Here is a 20706-nt window from a genome sequence, read left to right as displayed (position 1 = left end):
GAGCCTAAAAGGGAGAAAGAGGACATGTCATTAGTTTAGTCATTACACTGTCAGAGTGCATGCCTGGCATCCTGATGAAACAGAGATCTGCCTCACGGTGCCCTTGTCTTTCCATTATCAATGGGGATTCCAGGTTCGAGGCTCACATCAATATACGGTCTGCACTGGAATGGTTGCAATAACCGACATTCTCACCTCAGTGCACTGCACTCTTACCTCCCCCTGGCACCTCAGCCTCACCATGGCCACTGGACCGAGGTGCACGCTGCCTCTCCAACTCCAGGGCTGCTTGCTCATATCTGCAGAGGATGAGGAGTGTGGAGGTCCCCCTGCCAGTCCGCAACCTCCACTGTTGTTATGGAATGTTTGCTCCTGGAAGGACAGAGGAGCATTGATTAGTCCACTCTCTACCTGCAGCCTGGCCAACCCCACCTGAGGAACACCTCGCAGGGATCAGCTGATTTGTGACCCTGGAGCTGCAAGACACTCAGTCCAAGCAGCCAGGGCTTACCCCTTTGGCCAGCTCCTGCCTCATTGACAGTTGCCACTCACACTCTTAACACCTCTGAGGCCCACAGGGGGATGAACAGCTCTTATCTATTCTGCAAAGTGACCCATGCCAATGCAGTACTCACCCATCCCGATCACAGCCGATGATTGAAGTTCTTCTGGCACTGCACCCATGTGCGCCTCACCACATTGTGGCTGCTGATCCTGGATGCCATCTCCTCCCAGGCCTTTTTGATGAGGTTGGGGGCCTCCTCCTCCCACTTCTGTATTTCTCTCCTGGCTGCCACCTCCTCCAGGAGGGCTGCGAGGCACTCATCCAAGAAACATGGGGCTGACTGCCGTGTCCATCCACTACAGTTTCCTTTCACAATACTTCCACATCCTTCAGTGGCAGCCTTCCAGGGGCTGCCGAGGCTGCATTTGAATCAGCTGTAGGGTCGCCATTGGACCTGTCGGATATCATGCCCCTGTCCCTGACCCATCGCGCTCATTCCCAGGCCGCATATCATGCTGGACAGGCCAATTGTGTAAAATCGCGGAGCGCTGCCAATTGCGGGCAGTGGTCGGCTTCCCACTTCTGCCGATCCTGCACGCCAAGGGTAAAATTCTGCCCAGAGTCTACATGAATTAGTAACTCGCTTGCCAACAGTTTCATGCAAATGCTGCCACTTCCTGCCAAGCCTATTCATAACAGGCTGCTGGTTAGGCCAAAAAGCATTTGCTGCTTCCTTATGTCTTTTAAAAATGCTGCACAACAGAATCATGTGTTGCTAATTACTTTGAAACATGTCCGGAACCAAACAAAATACAAAATGCTTCATTGCTTAGCTACTCATCAGCGAAACATAATCTTTGTGGTTGAAAAGCCAATGCTTTTGCTGTAAATTTTTTAATTCCAATTTGGCTCAGACCACTTCCTCATGAAAACACCCAGCAGAGGGTAGACACAAGACAAAATATCAGTGAGCTCTCCCAGTGTGGCCCTGCAGCCTGTGAAGTGCCTCTGCTGTATGACTGTTACCGAGATAAATACATAAATCACCACCATGGTCAGCCTTTTATTGTTCTGTCATTTACTGGTTTCCCAACTTGCTTCAAACGCCTAAAGTTGTTGATTGAGAGCCAGGCGGAAATATATTCCAGTTTATATATTCCAGTTTGCGGCACTTGCGACGCTGACAAATTATAGTATCAAATTTTAAATTTAGCAGGCACTTGATCATTTCGGTACTTTTGTGCATTATGTGTTTCCTTTTGAAAATGCATCAAGTTTCTGAATATCTCTGCACACTAATGGTTAACTTGGAGTAACATCTGTGGGAAGCAAATTTCTTTCAGAAATTCAAGTAACTATTGTAGTTAAGTCAGTCAATCTTAAAGCAAACCTACTCACATCAGAAACAAAGGCTCTTATAAGGTTAGAAGTTTTCTCGCAGTGATTAAGTATTGTTTGAGTTGGTTGAATATTAGCTTCTCTGCTCATCCTCGCTAAAACCTCCCCCAGGGTAGAATAAGATTGTACCTTCACTGCCTCCCCCTCTCTTTGTGTTAACATGGCCTCTGTGAAATGGTTAATATTTTATTCTTATTTAATATGAAAAAGAGAATGCCTCGGTCCTCTTCTGCCATTAGCACTCTCTGTTTCTAGCTCTAAGTTGGAAATCCGTAACTCAGTGGCACCTTATGAATCCCTGAGCCATTTACCCAATTATGAGTGTTTTTTTTTAATCAGTACAAGGCTACACATTGCCTGATGGGGACTTCCTGTGATATTCCTGCTGTTAAACAGTGCCCTCATTTTACCATTTCAGTTGGCGTTCAATGCAGACCCAGTTCTGCTCTTTCAAAGAGACTCTGTCCATTTCTGTTTGCTGTCACTCTCCTGTAACACCGTGGGGATTAGCCTCAGGACCATTCTGTCCCTGGAGGATGAGAAAAGGAGGATGCCAGGGAATATCGGGGGACCACCCCATAATGAAATCTAGTCCCAGAACCTCACCGCGTTTAGCAAGGGAGGCAAGTTCAGACTGTGCCACTTTTTTATTATTCATTCATGAGATGTGGGGTCACTGGCTAGCCAGCATTTATTACCCATCCCTAATTGCCCTTGAGAAGGTGGTGGTGAGCCAAACTTCACCAGCAATCACAGCCCACAGTGTTCATGCCTCTGGTGAACACGGCAGGAGGTTTTGGAAGCAGCAGTAATGCGGACCAAAGTACCAGTTATTGTGAACGGTATAGAATCTACAATAACAAGGCTCAGTGAGGAGAAGCCAACTCAACCATTGCATTAAAGCAGCAGGTGAGTTGAACATTTCTGCATTCTCTCTAGAAAGATAAATTAATTTGGTTTTTATGTCTGGGTGGCCTCGAGACTGATTTTGTCTGTGTGGGTGTGGCCTCGAGACTGATTTTGTCTGTGTGGGGGTGGCCCTCGATAAGGAAAAGGCTCCCACCCGTGCCTTAGGCTCTCACAGCTGGAAGAAATTACCCACACACAGCATTTTTACAGGACCAAAGGAAAGGAATACAAACAAATGGGAAAATAAAGGAAATGGTGACCAAATAGTTTGAGTGGAGAACAGTAGTATTTAAATTGCAAAACTTATATTGGAAAGTGAAAAGAGGCAAAATGAGAGTACTAAAAGGCGTATGAAACGCGTTGAGGGGCAGCAGGTAGAAAGGGATGTAAGAAAATCCAGTAGACTCCAGGGACCTGACTGAAAATAGAAGTGGGTCAACAGTGAAGGTGCGGCCCACATCACTGGCAGTATCTAAATGGGAACCTGTATGCCAATAGCAACCCACTTCCTCCCCCATCTACAGAACAGATGGTCAGGATGGTGGTCCCATGGGCCATCGATCTGGTCGGGAAGAAATGACTCTCGTTCCTCCGGCCTGGGTATTCTGCTGCAGGGAGGCAACTTCACCATCTCCAAGGTTAAGGAGGTGGTGGGTGGGCACCTCCTCGTAGCAAACGTAATGTACAAGAACGCTCCACTCCGGTTAATTAACGTGTACGCCCCGGCACAAAAGGGTGAGCAGCTGGCGGTTTTTCAGCAGCTCCCACTGCTGCTGGCGACCTCCAGGCCGGTCATTCTGGGCGGTGACTCCAAATGCATCATCGATGAGGCTGGATGATCCGGCAGGGCCAACAGCAGATTGGACGCGAAGTCCAGATCCCTGATGGAAACAGTTAAGGATGCCAAGCTGCACGACGTCTTCAGCAACTCTGCAGACAGAGTGCAGCATAGATACACCTGGTGGTGGCCAGACAGGTCCATCCGTTCCAGGATAAACTTCCTGTTTGTGTCCCGTGCGTTCACAGTCAGATCCACCGACATCAAGCCGGTGTTCTTCCCCGACCACTGCCTCCTGCTGGCTGACTGTCACTTAGAGGAAGACCAGAGGGTGGGCAGGGGGACATGGAAGCTAAACGTGCAACTGCTGACCTCAGAGAACATTGAGGAGCTCAAGAGGGATTACAAAGGTTGGAGAACTGTGAAACCTCTCTTTGAGTCCCAGACACACTGGTGGGAAGCAGTCAAGGGAAACATCAAGAGGTTTTTCATTCTCAAAGGTGCCCAGAAAGCTAGAAAGGAACAGAGGGAAATGTCCCGACTCCAGAAAAACATGCAGAATCTGCTCCGGCTGCAGTCGATGGGGATCGATGTCAAGGAGGAACTCCAAAAGGTGAAGAGCCAACAAGCCTCGCTCTTTGCCTCGGAGGCCTCCAAGATCATCTTCCATTCCAGAGTCTGCTCCGTGGAGCAGGATGAGACATACTCACATTTCTTCTTCCAAAAGGTACACAGAGAGAGCTCCGTGATCAGCAGCCTGAAGGAAGAAGATGGCTCAGTAAAGTCATCGCAGTATGACATTTTGAGGATCAGCAAATCCTTTTATGCTGGATTGTATGACGTAAAGCCCACAGACAGCATGGCCTCCCAGTCCTTCCTGTCCTCTATCACTGAGGTCTTAGACGACAGTACACGGGAGAGCCTGGACAAACCTGATGAACTGACTAAGGCCCTTGAGTCCTTCAAGAAGAGTAAAACTCCCAGAAGCAATGGCTTGCCAGCGGAGTTCTATTCAGCTCTGTGGGACTGGATGGGCCCAGACCTGCTAGAAGTGTACGAGAGTATGCTTCTGGCCGGCAGCATGTCAGAATCCATGAGGAAAGGCATCATCACCCTCATCTACAAGCACAAGGGAGAAAGGGAGGAAATTAGAAATTGGCGACCCATTTCACTTTTAAATGTGGACTATAAGATTCTGTCCAAGGTCATCACCAATCGGGTCAAGTCCGCTCTGGAATTGGTGATCCACCCTGACCAGACCTGCGCTGTGCCAGGCAGGAAGATCTCTGACAGCCTCGCGCTGCTCAGGGATATGATTGCCTATGTGCAGGACAGGGGTGTGGACACCTGCGTCATCAGCCTGGATCAGGAGAAAGCTTTTGACAGAATATCGCACACCTACATGGTGAATGTGCTCTCCAAAATTGGGTTTGGGGAGGAAATTCGCAATTAGATCCAACTGCTCTACACTAACATCAGTAGCACAGTCTCAATCAATGGGTGGGAATCAGATAGCTTTCCTATTAAATCTGGAGTCAGGCAGGGCTGCCCTCTCTCCCCTGTTCTGTTTGTGTGTTGCATAGAACCCTTTGCTGAGTCTATCAGGAAGGATCCGGACATAAGAGGAGTGACAATCCCAGGCAATGTAGGCACTCAGGTCAAAGCCTCCCTGTACATGGACGATGTCGCCCTCTTCTGCTCGGATTCGCTGTCGGTGCGCAGACTGATCCACATCTGCGACCAGTTCGAACTGGCCTCGGGAACCAAGGTAAATCGTGGGAAGAGCAAGGCCATGTTCTTTGGGAACTGGGCTGACCGATCCTTTGTCCCCTTCACCGTCAGGGCTGACGGCCTGAAGTGCTGGGAATATGGTTTGGAGAGACCGGGGCATGTGTTAGAAACCGGAAGGAGCGAGGGTCTATGGTCCAAAGAAAACTGGGCATGTGGGAAAGGCATCATCACCCTCATCTACAAGCACAAGGGGGAAAGGGAGGAAATTAGAAATTGGCAATCCATTTCACTTTTGAATGTGGACTATAAGATTCTGTCCAAGGTCATTGCCAATCGGGTCATGTCCGCTCTGGAATCGGGACGCTCCCTCTCCATTGCGGGTAAGAACCTGGTCATCAGGTATGAGGTACTCTCGCTGTTGCTGTACGTGGCACAGGTCTGGCCCATTCCAGACTCCTGCGCATTGGCGATCACCCGAGCCATCTTTCACTTTATCTGGAGGTCGAAAATGGATCATGTCCACAGGGCGCGATGTACAAGCCTCTAGATAAAGGGGGAAAAAACGTGCCCAACATCGCCCTCATACTGATGGCCACCTTTGTGTGCGGCTGCATCAAGCTATGCGTAGACCCTCGGTTCGCAAACACCAAGTGTCACTACGTGCTGAGGTTCTACCTGTCCCTGGTATTGCGAAGGATGGGTCTGGCCACGCTGCCGTGGAACGCTCCAAGTAGTTGTTACTCCAATTATTACTCCAATCGTACCACCTGTCCCTCATGGAAAAATTTATGCAGGAAAACACCTTTGACCACAAGTCCATCAGGCAGTGGTCGGCACATAACGTCTTAGAGGCCCTGCAGGAAAAGGATAGGGTGGATCCTGTGGGATGGTTCCCCGAGCAGACTGTCAAAGTCATTTGGCAGAATGCCTCATCGTCAGAACTTTCCAACAAGCACCAAGATGTAGCTTGGCTGGTGGTGAGAAAGGCCCTCCCCGTCAGACCCTTCCAACACACCAGGAGTCTCACCCCCTCTGCACGTTGCCCTCGAGGTGGCTGTGGTGGGGACGAGACCGTTGTTCACCTCCTTGTGGATTGTGCCTTTGCAAAGAAGGTCTGGAGAGAGATGCAGTGGTTTCTGTCGAGGTTCATCCCGAGCAGTTCTGTGACACAGGACTCTGTGCTCTACGGGCTGTTCCCAGGGACACACACTGAGACAAACATCAACTGCAGCTGGAGGATCATCAACTCGGTGAAAGACACTCTTTGGTCTGCCCGAAACTTGTTGGTCTTCCAGCACAAAGAGTTGTCTCCAACTGAGTGTTGCAGCCTGGCACATTCCAAGGTCCAGGACTATGTGCTAAGGGACGCACTAAAGCTTGGGGCAGCCACTGCAAAGGCGCAATGGGGAAAGGTCGCTGTCTAAGACCTTTCTGCCACTGTGCACCGAGGGGCTGGGAACTGTTGCGAGCCCCTCTGGCCGCACAGCTCAAAATAAATGAATGCATTGAATACTAATTGTATTATGAATGTATTGAAGCACCTCAGAGTGCAACATGATGTATGTTGATAACTCCAATACCATTGACTGATTGTCTGCATTTACCATATTGAAATGGTTGTAATGTTCATTAATTGTATTAATGCACCTTGTGATACCTGTGTAAAAGTTGAATCTGATTGTACTTTTGTGATGGTGATTTTGAAATGGTTTGGAATGTTCTTCCAGATATTTTATGTATAAAGTATATTTTTAAAAAAAAAACAGTACCATTTTACCATCCAGCACCTTCCAGAAAAGCAGCAGAAGCTGAGAGTCAGGTCAGAGCTGAAGCTGAAGACAATGTTAAGACCAGAGGCCTGTAAAGCGGCTGACAGAACTGTACAATGTTATTCCTCAAGCTTCATTGGAGCAGTTTCAAGGGTCAAAGACAGAATGGCCAGAGTCAGCCGGGACATGGAACTTAAATAATAAGTGACCAGGAACTCAGTGTTACACTTGCACACACTCTGAGGCATTCAGGAAAGCACTCATCCAATGTGAGTTTACCTTCCCCAGTGACAGGAGACCACACCATAAACACAGAAGTGGATGCTGAGGAAGTTTGTGTAAATAGCTGTCTCACACAGGAATACTGTTTAGGGCATGGTATGGGAGGTGTTAAATTGCCAAGTGTCAGGGGAAGGAGAGTATTGTTGAGATGGTGGAAATGTAAATCAGGGAAAGGTGCCTTTGGAGTTTTGAGTGTTGGGGGTGGGGGGCGGTGGAAACATGGCTTCTGGGTTGGGATTTCTGGGAAAATAGGAGGAGATGATCTGTTGTTTGCAGATTAGTGGGGGAGCAGGTGAGGACAGGAGGGGGCACAATATCATTCTGAGAAGGAACATTGAAGATGTGAGAGCACCAGAATTGGGGAAACTGGAACAAACTCAGACTAGGATCTAGTCAAAGCAGCATGGAGGAAAATCCTCAGCTGTGGAAATAGGAGAATATTTCAGATCATTAGAGCAGATCCAATGGAAACGGGGGTGAGAATAGAATCATTTCAGGAAGCAGCATGGGGAAGGTATAATCCAGCTAGCAGTGAATGTTAATAAATTTTTAACATGTCAGTAAATATCCTGTCTCCACAGAAACCTAGAGGCAAGATTCAGAGATGGATTAGGGAGGGAGGGAGTGGAAATTTCAAGTAAAATTCTCTACATTGGGCAAGGACATACAGCAGCACCAGAGTAGAGGAAAAAGATGTGATGAATAGTAACTGAGTAGGGCTGGAACATTGAGTGTTTAATATATCCAACAATACAACAAGCCGAGTTCTCATGTGATTCCCACGTTACTCCATCTGAGCCTTCATCTGGCTAACTGCTAGCTCTGGTAGTAATGTTAAACTGTTAGATAAACGTAAGTTGCAGTTGCTGTATTTTGTACAAAGTACCCTGTAAGTCATTGTCTTACAAACAAGGAATGTGTGGACAATGGTGTGGGAATGAGTGAAGTTAAAGGAAAAGATTTTCAGTGTGTAAAAGCATCATTTTTTTCTGACAATGATGAATAGGTGTGGAAATCTAAAATCAGCTCTCACACTGAAGTATAAACAAAAGCAGGCCATGAAATTGAGCTCTTTAGCTCTTGAGATGCTATGGAAGCTGGTTCAGGAAAAAAATTAAACTATTCATCCACATCTAGCGCAGCCCATGGTGATTTCTGTGGCGATTGCCATGTCAATGATGATAGTGCAGGTATCTTGTGGAGATGCAAAATGGTCAGATCATGATGAACAATCAGCATCTAAAGCTGTGTTGGTACCAAAGAATCACAATTATTACAGCACAAGAGGCCGCCATTTGGCCCATTGTGTCTGTGCTGGCTCTCCATAGGAGTAATTTACCAAGTGCCCTTTCCCCGCCTTCTTTCCAAAACCCTGCACATTCTTCCTTTTCAGATAGTAATCCAATTCCCTTTTGAATATCTCAATTAACCATGTCTCCACCACACTCTCAGACAGTGCATTCCAGATCCTAACCATTCAATTGACCCTGTCTCCACCTTACTCTCAGGCAGTACCCTCCACATCCTAAATACTCGATTGACCCTGTCTCCATCTCACTCTCAGGCAGAACCTTCCACATCCTAAATACTCGATTGACCCTGTCTCCACCTCTCTCATGGGCAGTACCTACCACATCCTAACCACTCGATTGACCTTGTCTCCACCTCTCTCTCGGGCAGTACCTACAACATCCTAACCACTCACTGTATAAAAAAGATTTTCCTCATGTCTCCATTGCTGCTTTTGCCAGTTTCCTCAAATCTGTGTCCTCTGGTTCTCGACTATTCCACCAATGGGAACAATTTATCCCTATCTAGTCTGTCCAGACCCCTCATGATTTTCAATCCTTCTATCAAATCTCCTCTCAACTTTGTTTTTTCCCCCAAGTAAACCGATCCCAACTTCTCCAATTTTCCAATGTAATGTAAAAGTTCCTCATCTGTGGAAACATTCTTGTGAATCTTTTCTGTATCCTCTCCAATGCATTACATCTTTCCTAAAATATGACACCCAGAACTGATTGCAATACTCCTGTTGAGGCTGAACCAGGTTTAACATAAGCTCCTTATTCTTGTATTCGATGCCCCTATTAATAAAGCCCAGGATACAGTATGCTTTATTAACCATACTCTCAACCTGTTCTGTCAACTTCAATGATTTATGTACATATACACGCAGGTCCCTCTGCTCCTGCACCCCCATTACCATAAGACAAAGGAGCAGAAGTAGGCCATTCAGCCCATCGAGCCTGCTCCGCCATTCAATGAGACCATGGCTGATCTGATTATCCTCAACTCCACTTTCCTGCCTTTTCCCCATAACCCTTGATTCCCGTACTGATTAAAAATCTGTCTATCTCTGCCCTGAATACACTTAACGACTCAGCATCTGCAACCCTCTGCGGTAAAGAAATCCACAGATTGACTATCCTCAGAAGAGATTCCTCCTCATTTCTGATTTAAATAGGGGACCTCCTACTCTGAGATTATGCCCTCTGGTCCTAGACTGTCCCACAAGGGGAAACAATTTCTCAGCATCTACCCTGTAAAGCCCCCTTATATGTTTCAATAAGGTCGCCTCTCATTCTTCTAAACTCCAATGAGTACAGGCCCAACCTACACAACCTCTCCTCATAAGAAAATCTCTCCACACCAAGAATCAACCTAGTGAACCTTCTCTGGACTGCCTCCAATGTCAGTGTATCTTTCCTTAGATAAGGGGACCAAAACTGTTCACAGTATTCTAGGTGTGGTCTAACTAGTGCCTTGTAGAGATTTAGCCAGATTTCCCTGCTTTATATTTCACTCCCTTTGAAATAAAGGCCAACATTCCATTTTCCTTCCCTATTAACTGCCGAACTTGTATGTTAGTGCATAACCTCACGTTTTCCCACACTATATTCCATCTGCCAAGTTTTTGCCCACTCACTTAACCTGTCAATATCCCTTTGCAGACTTCTTGTGTCACCCTCACCTATTTTAGTTCCCCACCTACTTTTGTGTCATCCATAAATTTGGCAATAGTACATTCACTTCCCTTATCTAAGTCATTAATATATATTGTAAATAATTGTGGCCTCAGCACTGATCCCTGTGGCATTCCACTAGTTACAGGTTGCCACCCTGAAAATGCCCCCCTTCTTATCCCAACTCTGTCTTCTTTTAGCTAGCCAATCCTCTATCCATGCTAATATACTACCCCCAGCACCATGGCCACTATTAAGGTTGTACCTTATCAAATGCCTTTTGGAAATCCAAATATACTACATCTGCTGATTCTCCTTTATCTATCCTGCATGCTACCACCTCAAAGAATTCTAATGAATTTGTCAGGAATGATTTCCCCTTCATGAAGCCATGCTGGCTCCACTTGATTATATTATGCATTTCTAAATGCTCTGCTATTACATCCTTTATAATAGACTAACATATTCCCAATGACAGATGTTAAGATAACTGGCCTATAGTTACCTGTTTTTTTGCCTCTGTCCCTTTTTGAATAAGGGACAATGGCAGTTTTCCAATCTTCTGGGGCTTTTCCAGAATCTAAGGATTCCTGGAAGATTACTACTAGTGTACCCACTATCTATGTAGCTACTTCCTTGAATATCCTAGGATGCAATGCATCAGGTCCAGGGGATTTATCAACCTTTAGCCCCATTATTTTCCCAGTACTTTTTCTCTAGTGATAGTTATTGTATTTATTTCCTCCCCCTCTTTTTCCCCTTGATTATTTAGTATTTTTGGAATGCTATTAGTGTCTTCTACTGTAAAGACTGATGCAAAGTATTTATTCAACTCCTCATTATTAAACTTCCCCATTATTATTTCCCCAGCCGCGTTCTCTAAGCAGCCTATGTTCACTTTGCCTCTCTCTTCCTTTTTATATATTTAAAGAAGCTTTAAAATTTAGGATGAAAGGGGAACATTAGGAGGAATTTCTTCACTCAGAGACTGGTGAGTGTATGGAACGAGAGTGTGGAACGAACTGCCATCTGACGTGGTAAATGCGGGTTCACTCTTAAGTTTTAAGAATAAATTGGATAGGTACATGGATGGGAGAGGTCTGGAGGGTTATGGACTGGGTGCAGGTCAAAGGAATTAGCGGAATAATATTTCGGCACAGACTGGCCTGTTTTCTATGCTGTAGTGTTGAATGGTTCTATGTTTCTAAGCTACTGCTATGCGTTTTTATATTACTTTCTAGTTTATCCTCAAAGTTTATTTTCTCTCTCTTTATTTTTTTGGTCATCTTTTGTTGGCTTTTAAAACTTTCCCAAACCTCTGGCTTACCACTAATCTTTGCCACATTGTATGTTTTTCCTTTCAATTTGATACTATCCTTTACTTCCTTGATTAACCAGGGTTGGATTATCCCCTTCCTAGACACTTTCTTCCTTGCTGAGATATATTTTTGTTGTGAGTCATGAACTATTTTCTTAAACATCTGCTTTTGATCATCAAGCATCTTTTCTGCTAAACTGTTTTCCTAGTCCACTCCAGCAAGCTCTGCCCTCATTCCTTTGTAATTAGCCTTATTTAAGTTTAGCACAGTTGTTTCTGACTCAAGTTTCTCACTCTCAAATTGAATGCTAAATTCCACCATGTCATGGTCACTGTTTCCTAGGGGATCTTTTACTCTGAGATCATTTAGTAAACCTGCCTCATTACACATTACCAGATTCAAAATAGCCTGATCCTTGGTTGGATCCACAATATTTTTCTAGGAAACTGTCCCAAATACATTCTATGCACTCTTGCTCGTGGCTACCTCTGCCAATTTGATTTTCCCAATCTACATGAAGATTAAAGGCACCCATGATTAATGTACTGCCTTTTTTACATGCTCTCATTATCTCCTGATTTATTCACTGTCCTACAATACTTTAGGGGGCCTATAGGCTACTCCCACTACTGTCTCTTCCCTTGTTATTTCTTACTTCCACCCACATGGATTCTACATCTTCTGATCCAAGATCATTTCTTGCTATCGTACTTATTCCATCTTGTAGTAACAAAGCTATCCCACCTCCCTTTCCTTCCTGCCTGTCTTTTCAAAAAGTCACATGCCCCTGAATATTTAATTCCCAACTTTGATCTCCTTATAACCACGATTTCATAATGGCAATAAGATCATACCCTTTAATCTCTATTTATGCCGTTAATTTATTTGTTTTGTTCCGAATATTACATGCATTTAAGTAAAGAGCCATTAATTTAGTCTTTTTACCAATTTTCCTCTTTTTCCAACTTGCTGTTGCTTTTTTAATGTTTGTATACTCTGTCCCTTCCTGTCACACTCTGGGAATCATTACCTAAATAGCTGCCCTGCAAGGCTGCCATTTCCTTTTGCTTTGTAAGTGTACGTATCCCCTCTCCAGAACCCTCCCTCCACTCTACTTAGTTTAAAGCCCTCTCTACAGGCCTAGTTATTCAATTCACCAGGGCACTGGTCCCAGGATGGTTCAAGTGAAGCCCGTCCCACCGGAACAGCTCCCTTCCACCCAGATACTAGTGCCAATGCCCCATGAACTGAAACCCATTCCTCCAACACCAATCTTTGAGCCACGCATTTAACTCATTGATTTTATTTACCCTATGCCAATTTGCCCGTAGCTTAGGTAGTAATCCCAAGATCATTATTTGGGGGTTCTGCTTTTTAATTTAGTTCCTAACTGTTCAAATTCTTTCAGACTTCCTTTCTTATCCTATCAACGTCGTGGCACCAACGTGGATGATGACAACTGGATCCCTCCTCTCCCACTCCAAGTTCCTCTCCAGCCCTGAGGAGATGTCCTTAATCCTGGCACCAGGCTGGCAACACAGCTTTCGGGACTCATGCTCACAGCTGCAGAGAACAGTATCAGTTCCCCTAATTATACTGTCTCCTACCGCTACTACGTACCTGTCTCCTCCCCCCATTTGAATGGCTCCCTGTATCATGGTGCCACGATCAGTTCACTCATCCTCTCTGCAGTCCTCACTCTCGTCCACACAGCTTGTAAGAACCCTGTAACTGTTGGACAGTTGCGGGGTCTGAGGCTCCTCGAACACTACCCCTTGGGTCCCCGTATTTTCCTCACCTGCAGTCACACCCTCCAGTCCCTGATCACAGACCAAATTTGAATTATCTAATGTGAGGAGTGTGACCACCTCCTGGAGCAAAGTGTCCAAGTAACTTTCCCCCTCCCTGATGTGGCACAATATCTGCAGCTTGGACTCCAGATCCTCAAGTCGGATCCGAAGTTCCTCGAACTGCAAATACTTGCTACAGATATGTTTGCCCTGGGTCACCTTGATGTTCAGCAGACCACACATGCTGCAGCAGCAACACATCACCCATCCTGCCATCGCTATCGTATTTTATTTACTCTAGCATCCCTGCTCTTTATGCTTGAAGAATACCCTACTTTTTACACTTTATTGTAATTATTTTTTAACACCACTCAAGATCCTATACTTAAGCTATTTTTGAGAAAAAAAGACTAGAGACCTAAACACAAACTAAATACCTAACTTTTACATTAAAGCCTAGAAATGCTCAATCGGCTGCTCTCCATGTTCTTTCATTCTCACGCTCTTTAATGGTGTCTCATCTCTCTCTCTCCGCACACTTTAATGGCCCCTCATCTCTCTCTCTCTCTCCGCAGTCTTTAATGGTTCCTTGTCTCTCTTTCTCTTTGCACTCTTTAATGGTCTCTCATCGCTCTCTCTCCCCGAACTCTTTAATGGTCTCTCTTCTACTGTCTCTTCATGTTCTTCCCACCAAAATGAATCAATTCACATTTCTCTGCATTAAATTTCATCTGCCATGTGTCTGCCCACTCCACCAGCCTGTTTAGGTCCTTTTCAAGTTCTACACTGTCCTCCTCACAGTTCACAATGCTTCCAAGTTTCCACAAATTCGCAAATTTTGAAATTGTACCCTATATTATGAAAAACAAGGGGTCCACACTGACTTCTGGGGAACTCCACTACAAACCTTCCTCCAGCTTTAAAAGCATCCATTAGCCACTACTTTCTGTTTCCTGTCACTCAGCCAATTCCACGTCCACGTAGCCACTATCCCTTTTATTCATGAGCTCTAACTTTGTCCCTAAGTCTGTTTAGCAGCACTGTATTAAATGCCTTCTTGTAGTCCATGTAAACCACATGAACTGCATTCTCCTCATCAACCCTCTATTTCCTCATCAAAAAACTCCAGCAAGTCAGTTAAACGTGATTCGCTCTTAACAAATCCATGCTGCCTTTCCTTAATTAATTCTCATTTGCCCAAGTGGCTATTAATTTTGCTTTGAATTATTGTTTCTAGGAATATCCCCACCACCGAGGTTAAACTGAGTGGCCCCTTATTGCTGGGATTAACTTTACACCTTTTTTTGAACAAGGGTTTTAAATTGGCAATTCTCCAGTCCTCAGGCACCACCCCGGAGTCCAAGGAAGACTGAAAAATTATGGCCAGTGCCTCTGCCATTTCCATGATCACTTCCCTCAGTATCTTGGGTGCATCTCATCCAGTCCTGGTGACTTATCAATTTTGAGAGCAGACAGCCTATCAAATACCTTCTCCTCATCAAATTTTAAACCCTTCAAGCGTCTGAATGACCCAAGTAGCATCTTCTTCCTTAGTAAAGACAAATGCAAACTTAGAGAATTCTTACAGGATGTGACAGGGTAGATGTGGATAGGATGTTTCCCCAGGCTGGGGAGTCTAGAAACAGGGGACATAATCTCAGGATAAGAGGTGGCTATTTAAGACCAAGCTGAGGAGGAATGTCTTCACCCAGAGGGTGGTGAATCTTTGGAATTCTCTACCCCAGAGAGCTGTGGAAGCTCAGTCATTGACCATGTTCAAGACAGAAATCAATAGGTTTCTGGAGATTAATGACATCAAGGGATATGGGAGATGGTGCGGGAAAGTGGCATTAAGGTAGATGATCAGCCATGATCCAATTGAATGGCAGAGCCGGCTCAAGGGGCAGAATGGCCTCCTCCTGTTCCTATGGTCTATACTCTGCCTATTGTGAACAGCTGAAGGAATGCGCTGTTTGATTTGACAAGCCTGTCACTGGGACATACAGCCCACATATGGCATCACACCAGCACTGAAATAACCCTATGCAATTGTCTGGTAACTCTTTTCGAGTACAAACACATTTCCATCTGTTTCAGATGAAGTTACATTGTTTCATAGTTTGCCATTGTGAGATTTGAACTCTTGATCTTGGGGTTACAAACCCAGTACCATAACCACTTGGCCATTGCTTTGACAGCAACATCCTGGCTTGTGGAAAATACCACTCGCCACCACGTGATGGCAGCATGAAGTGGCTTCCTTAACCCGTTGTTCAATTTCTTGACACACTTTACCTTTCCAGGGTGATTTGAGGCACATCGGGCACTTTTTCAGGTCCAAAATTGGCAGCCTTTGGCCCATTTGTGAGTTTGCGTGATATAGAGTGAACAATGATCTGATCAGATAAAAGCAAAATACTACGAATGCTGGAAATCTGACAAAAAAAACCCAGAAAATGCTGCAAAAACTCAGCAGGTCTGACTGCATCTGTGGAGAGAGAAACAGAGTTGACATTTCGAGTCCATATGACCCTTCTTCAGAGCTAAAGAGAAATGTGTTGAAATTAATACTGTTTAGGAGGGGATGGAGCAGGTGAAGCTGGATAGAAGGCCAGTGATATGTGGGGGCTAAGGAGAGATTGACAAAGATGTCATGAACAAAGGGAGTGTTAATAGTAGCGTAAGGGCTAAAAAAAGTGCTGGTAATGGCAAAGGTAAGAAAGTAGAATGTGGTTATGGCAGAACAAGGGTAAGCACTCTGAAAAGAACAACATGAACAAGTAACAGACGGTCCTAGTTGGGGTGGGGTGGGGGAAAAAGGATCGAAATAGGATGAAAAGGCAGGGGGGGATAAAAGGGGGATAAAACAATCAATAGAGGAATATAAAGGAATAAAAATAAATAAATACATAAAAATAAGTGGATAAAAAATAAAAATGAATTTTGGGAAAAGGAGGTAAAAAAACAAAAAGGGGGTGGGGATGGAGGAGAGAGTTCATGGTCTGAAGTTGTTGAACTCAATGTTAAGTCCGGAAGGCTGTAAAGTGCCTAATCGGAAGATGAGGTGCTGTCCCTCCAGTTTGTGTTGAGCTTCACTAGAACATTGCAGCAGGCTCTCATGATGGCATGAGAGCAGGGTGGAGTGTTGAAATGGCAAGCGATAGGGAGGTCTGGGTCATGCTTGCGGACAGACCGAAGGTGTTCTGCAAAGCGGTCACCCAGTCTGCGTTTGGTCTCTCCAATGTAGAGGAAACCGCATTGGGAGTAGCGAATGCAGTAGACTAAATTGAGGGAAGTGCAAGTGAAATGCTGTTTCACCTGAAAGTATCATTTGGGCTCTTGGACAGTGAGCAGGGGGAAAGTAAAGGGGCAGATGTTGCACCTTCTGCAGTTGCATGGGAAGGTGCCGTGGGAGGGGGTTGAGGTGTAGGGGGTGATGGAGGAGTGGACCAGGGTGTTCCAGAGGGAACGATCCCTGCGACATGCCACCGGGGGGGTGAAGGGAAGATGTGTTTGGTGGTGGCATCATGCTGGAGTTGACGGAAATGGTGGAGGATGATCCTTTGAATGCAGAGGCTGGTGGGGTGATAAATGAGGACAAGAGGGAACCTATCATGGTTCTGGGAGGGAGAGGAAGGTGTGAGGGCAGAGGTGTGGGAGATGAGCCGGACACAGTTGAGGGCCCTGTCAACCACAATGGGTGGGAAACCTCGGTTAATGAAGAAGGAAGACATGTTGGAAAGTACTTTTGGAAAGTAGCATCATCGGAACAGATGCAATGGAGGCAAAGGAACTGAGAGAACAGGATGGAGTCCTTGTAGAAAGCAGGGTAAGAGGTGTTGTAGTCGAGGTAACTGTGGGAGTTGGTGGACTTGTAATGAATATTGGTGGATGGTCTATCACCAGAAATAGAGACAGCGAGGTCAAGGAAGGGAAGGGAAGTGTCGGAGATGGACCATGTGAAAGTGGTGGAGGGGTGGAAATTGGAAGCAAAATTGATAAATTTTTCCAGGTCCAGACAAGAGCATGAAGCGGCACCGAAACAGTCATCGATGTACCAATAAGGAATGTTCCACAAACCCTATAAAGAGACGGGCATAACTGGGGCCCATGCGGATACCCATAGCCACACCTTTTATTTGGAGGAAATGAGACAAATTTAAGGAGAAATTGTTTAGTGAGAGAACAAGTTCAGCCAGGTGAAGGAGGGTGGTGGTGGATGGGGATCATTCGGGCCTCTGATCCAGGAGAGCCCTTAGTCTGTCCTGGTGGAGGATGGAGGTGTAGAGGGATTGGACGTCTATGGTGAAGAGGCGGTGGTTAGGGCCAGGGTACTGGAAATTGTTGATGTGACTTAGGGCATCAGAGGAATCAGGATCAGGATAGTTATTGTCTCACAGGTTAACTTTGATGCACTCTATTTCTGCATCAAGCTTGCAAGCTGAGCAAATGGCTAGGGCCTTATTTACAAGATTGCTGATAAGGCCAATCTCAGCGTGTGGAACCTTACAAATCCCAACATGGATATTGACTGGTGAAGATAGGATTGTGATAGAAAGTCATGTAGAGCCCATTAGTGGATTTCTGAACATTTTTATATTTAGGGTTAGGGGACAGGGTGAGTAAATATGACTAGGACTACTAAATCATATGCACAGTAAATTGGTTAGGCTGAATGGCCTGATTACGCTTTGTCACTTCTATGTATTTCTATATAACCTTTTTAAAACAATATGTGAGGCTTGTGAAGAGTGCATCATCTGTAACATTGATTAATATTCACTGGTTAGAATGAATCACTCACCAGGCTTTCCAAAGCAGCCAGCTAGCCACTGCCAAGTCAGGATTGGTTCAAGCCATCGGACCTTATAAAAATCAGAAAATCCAGCTTGCCCACAAAGCATCACTGCAAACGTTAGACATTTAATCATTGGCTATGATTTCAAACAGACTTAAACTAGTATTTTGAATGTACCTCTCAATCTGCCTTATACCTTTAATGCAGACTCACCAGATACCAACACCAAAAACAACAACCCATAATGAAACCTGAAAACCACAAGGTATACAGGGCAGAATGTGCCTCACAGAATCACAGAATGTTTAAATTGCAGAATGAGGCCTTTCAGCCCATCGCATCTGCACTTGCTCTCCAAATGAAGTGCCATTCTCCCACCTTCTCTCCATAACGCTGCACATTCTTCCTTTTCAGATAACAATCTAATTACCTCTTGAAAGCTTCAATTGAACCTGCCTCCACCACACTCCCAGGCAATGCATTCCAGATCCTAACTAGCCGTATAAACATTTTTTCCCCCCATACCGCTTTTGCTTCTTTTACTTTAAATTTGTGACCTCTCATACTCGATCCCTTCACAAATGGGAACAATTTCTCCCTACCTACTCTGTCCAGGCCCCTCATGATTTTGAATACCTCTACCAAATCTCCTCTCAGCCTCAACCCTAGCTTCTCCAATCTATCTTCGTACCTGAAGTTCCTCATCCCTGGGACCATTCTCATGAATCTTTTCTGCACTCTCTCCAACATTTTCATATCCTTCCTAAAGTGCAGTGCCCAGAACTGAACACAAGACTCCACCTGAGGCCAAACTAGTGTCTTATACAGATAGGTGGTAGTACAGAACATGAGCATTGCTGAAAAAGACATGTCGTTGAAGCTTTTTGTCTTACACTCATCAGGGCAGATGCAAGAATACCAAATGTAAAGGGAACAAGAATTTATACTGCATGGGAAGAGAGTGTTGATTGGTTGGCAAGTGGACACTGATTGGTAATGGCATTGCCAAGGGGAATGCACCAGTTAACTTTTGACTGACAGTCTATGCGGGGACTGACAGGCACTCCATATAGGAACCAGGAAATGAAGTAGTTCATTCAGTCCACTGAACCTTCTCCACCATTCATAAGAAGATAAGATGATAAGAAATAGGAACAGGAGTAGACCATTCGGCCCCTCAGTAAGATCATGGCTGTTCTTCTTGTGTTTCGATTTCCACATTCCCATCTTACCCCGATAATCTTTGGTTCCCTTGCCTAACAAGAATCATATCTACCTCTGCCTTAAAAATATTCAATGACCCCACCTCCACCACCTTCTGAGGCAGAGAGTTCCAGAGTCGTACAACCCTCTGAGAGAAAAAAATTTTCCTCATCTCTGTCCTAAAGGGGAAACCCTTAATTTCAAAACAGCGCCCCTGAGTTTTGGATTCTCCCACAAGAGGAAACATCCTTTCCAAGTCCACCTTGTCAATGCCGTTCAGGATCTTGTATACTTCAATCAAATCACCCCTCACTATACTAAACTCCAGTGGAAACAAGCCCAGTCTGTCAAACCTTTCCTCATAAGACAACCCATTCATTCCCAGTATCAATCTAGTAAACCTCCTCTGAATCGCCTCCAAAAAGGAACATCGTTCCTTAAATAAGGAGACCAAAACTGCACATAGCATTCGAGATGCGGTCTCACCAATGCCCTGTATAACTGAAGCATAACACCCTTACTTTTATGTTCAATCCCTCTCATAATAAAGGATAGCATTCCATTAGCCTTCTTAATTACTTGCTGTATCTGCAGACCAACTTTTTGCGACTCAAGTACTAGAACACCTAGATCCCTCTGCACCTCAGAATTATGCAGCTGTTCTCCATTTAAGTAATACTCTGCTTTTTTGTTCTTCCTGTCAAAGTGAACAACTTCACACTTTCCCCCATTAAACTCCATTTTCCAGATCTTTGCCCTCTCACTCAACCTATCTATATATACCTGCAATCTCATGTCCTCTTCACAACATACTTTCCTACCTATATTTGTGTCATCTGCAAATTTAGCTCCCATATCTTCGCTCTCCTCATCTAAGTCATTGATGTGAGTCGTAAAAAGCTGAGGCCCCAGCACAGATCCCTAAGGGACTCCACTCGTCACATCCTGCCAATCCAAAAAAGACCCATTTATGCATACTCTCCCCTTTCTGCCAGCCAGCCAGCCAGCCAGGCAGCCAATCTTCTATCCATGCTAATATGTTACCCCCTACACCATGCACTTTTATTTTCTGTAATAACCTTTGATGTGGCACCTTATCAAATGCCTTCTGGGAATCCAAGTACAGCACGTCCACAGTGCACGTTACTCCTTCAAAAAAACTCCAATAAATTGGTTAAACATGATTTTCCTTTCACAAAACCCCATGCTGACTCTTTCCAATTGCCTTGAGCTCGTCTAAGTGCCCAGCTATAACCTC

General features: G+C 45.0%; 1 protein-coding gene across 1 annotated transcript in view; it reads right to left on the bottom strand.

Moving 5' to 3' along the window:
- Positions 1–20706, bottom strand: part of c15h16orf89 (chromosome 15 C16orf89 homolog) — a 70079-nt gene that overhangs the window by 6631 nt on the left and 42742 nt on the right. The window contains exon 8 of the mRNA XM_041206945.1: positions 18252–18353. Within this exon, the coding sequence (XP_041062879.1) occupies positions 18252–18353 (102 nt within the window). The remainder of the gene's footprint in view (positions 1–18251; positions 18354–20706) is intronic.

The sequence above is a fragment of the Carcharodon carcharias genome, chromosome 15 (genome assembly GCF_017639515.1).
Source record: "Carcharodon carcharias isolate sCarCar2 chromosome 15, sCarCar2.pri, whole genome shotgun sequence".
Classification (NCBI taxonomy): domain Eukaryota; kingdom Metazoa; phylum Chordata; class Chondrichthyes; order Lamniformes; family Lamnidae; genus Carcharodon; species Carcharodon carcharias.
This window is presented reverse-complemented; position numbering and strand designations above follow the sequence as displayed.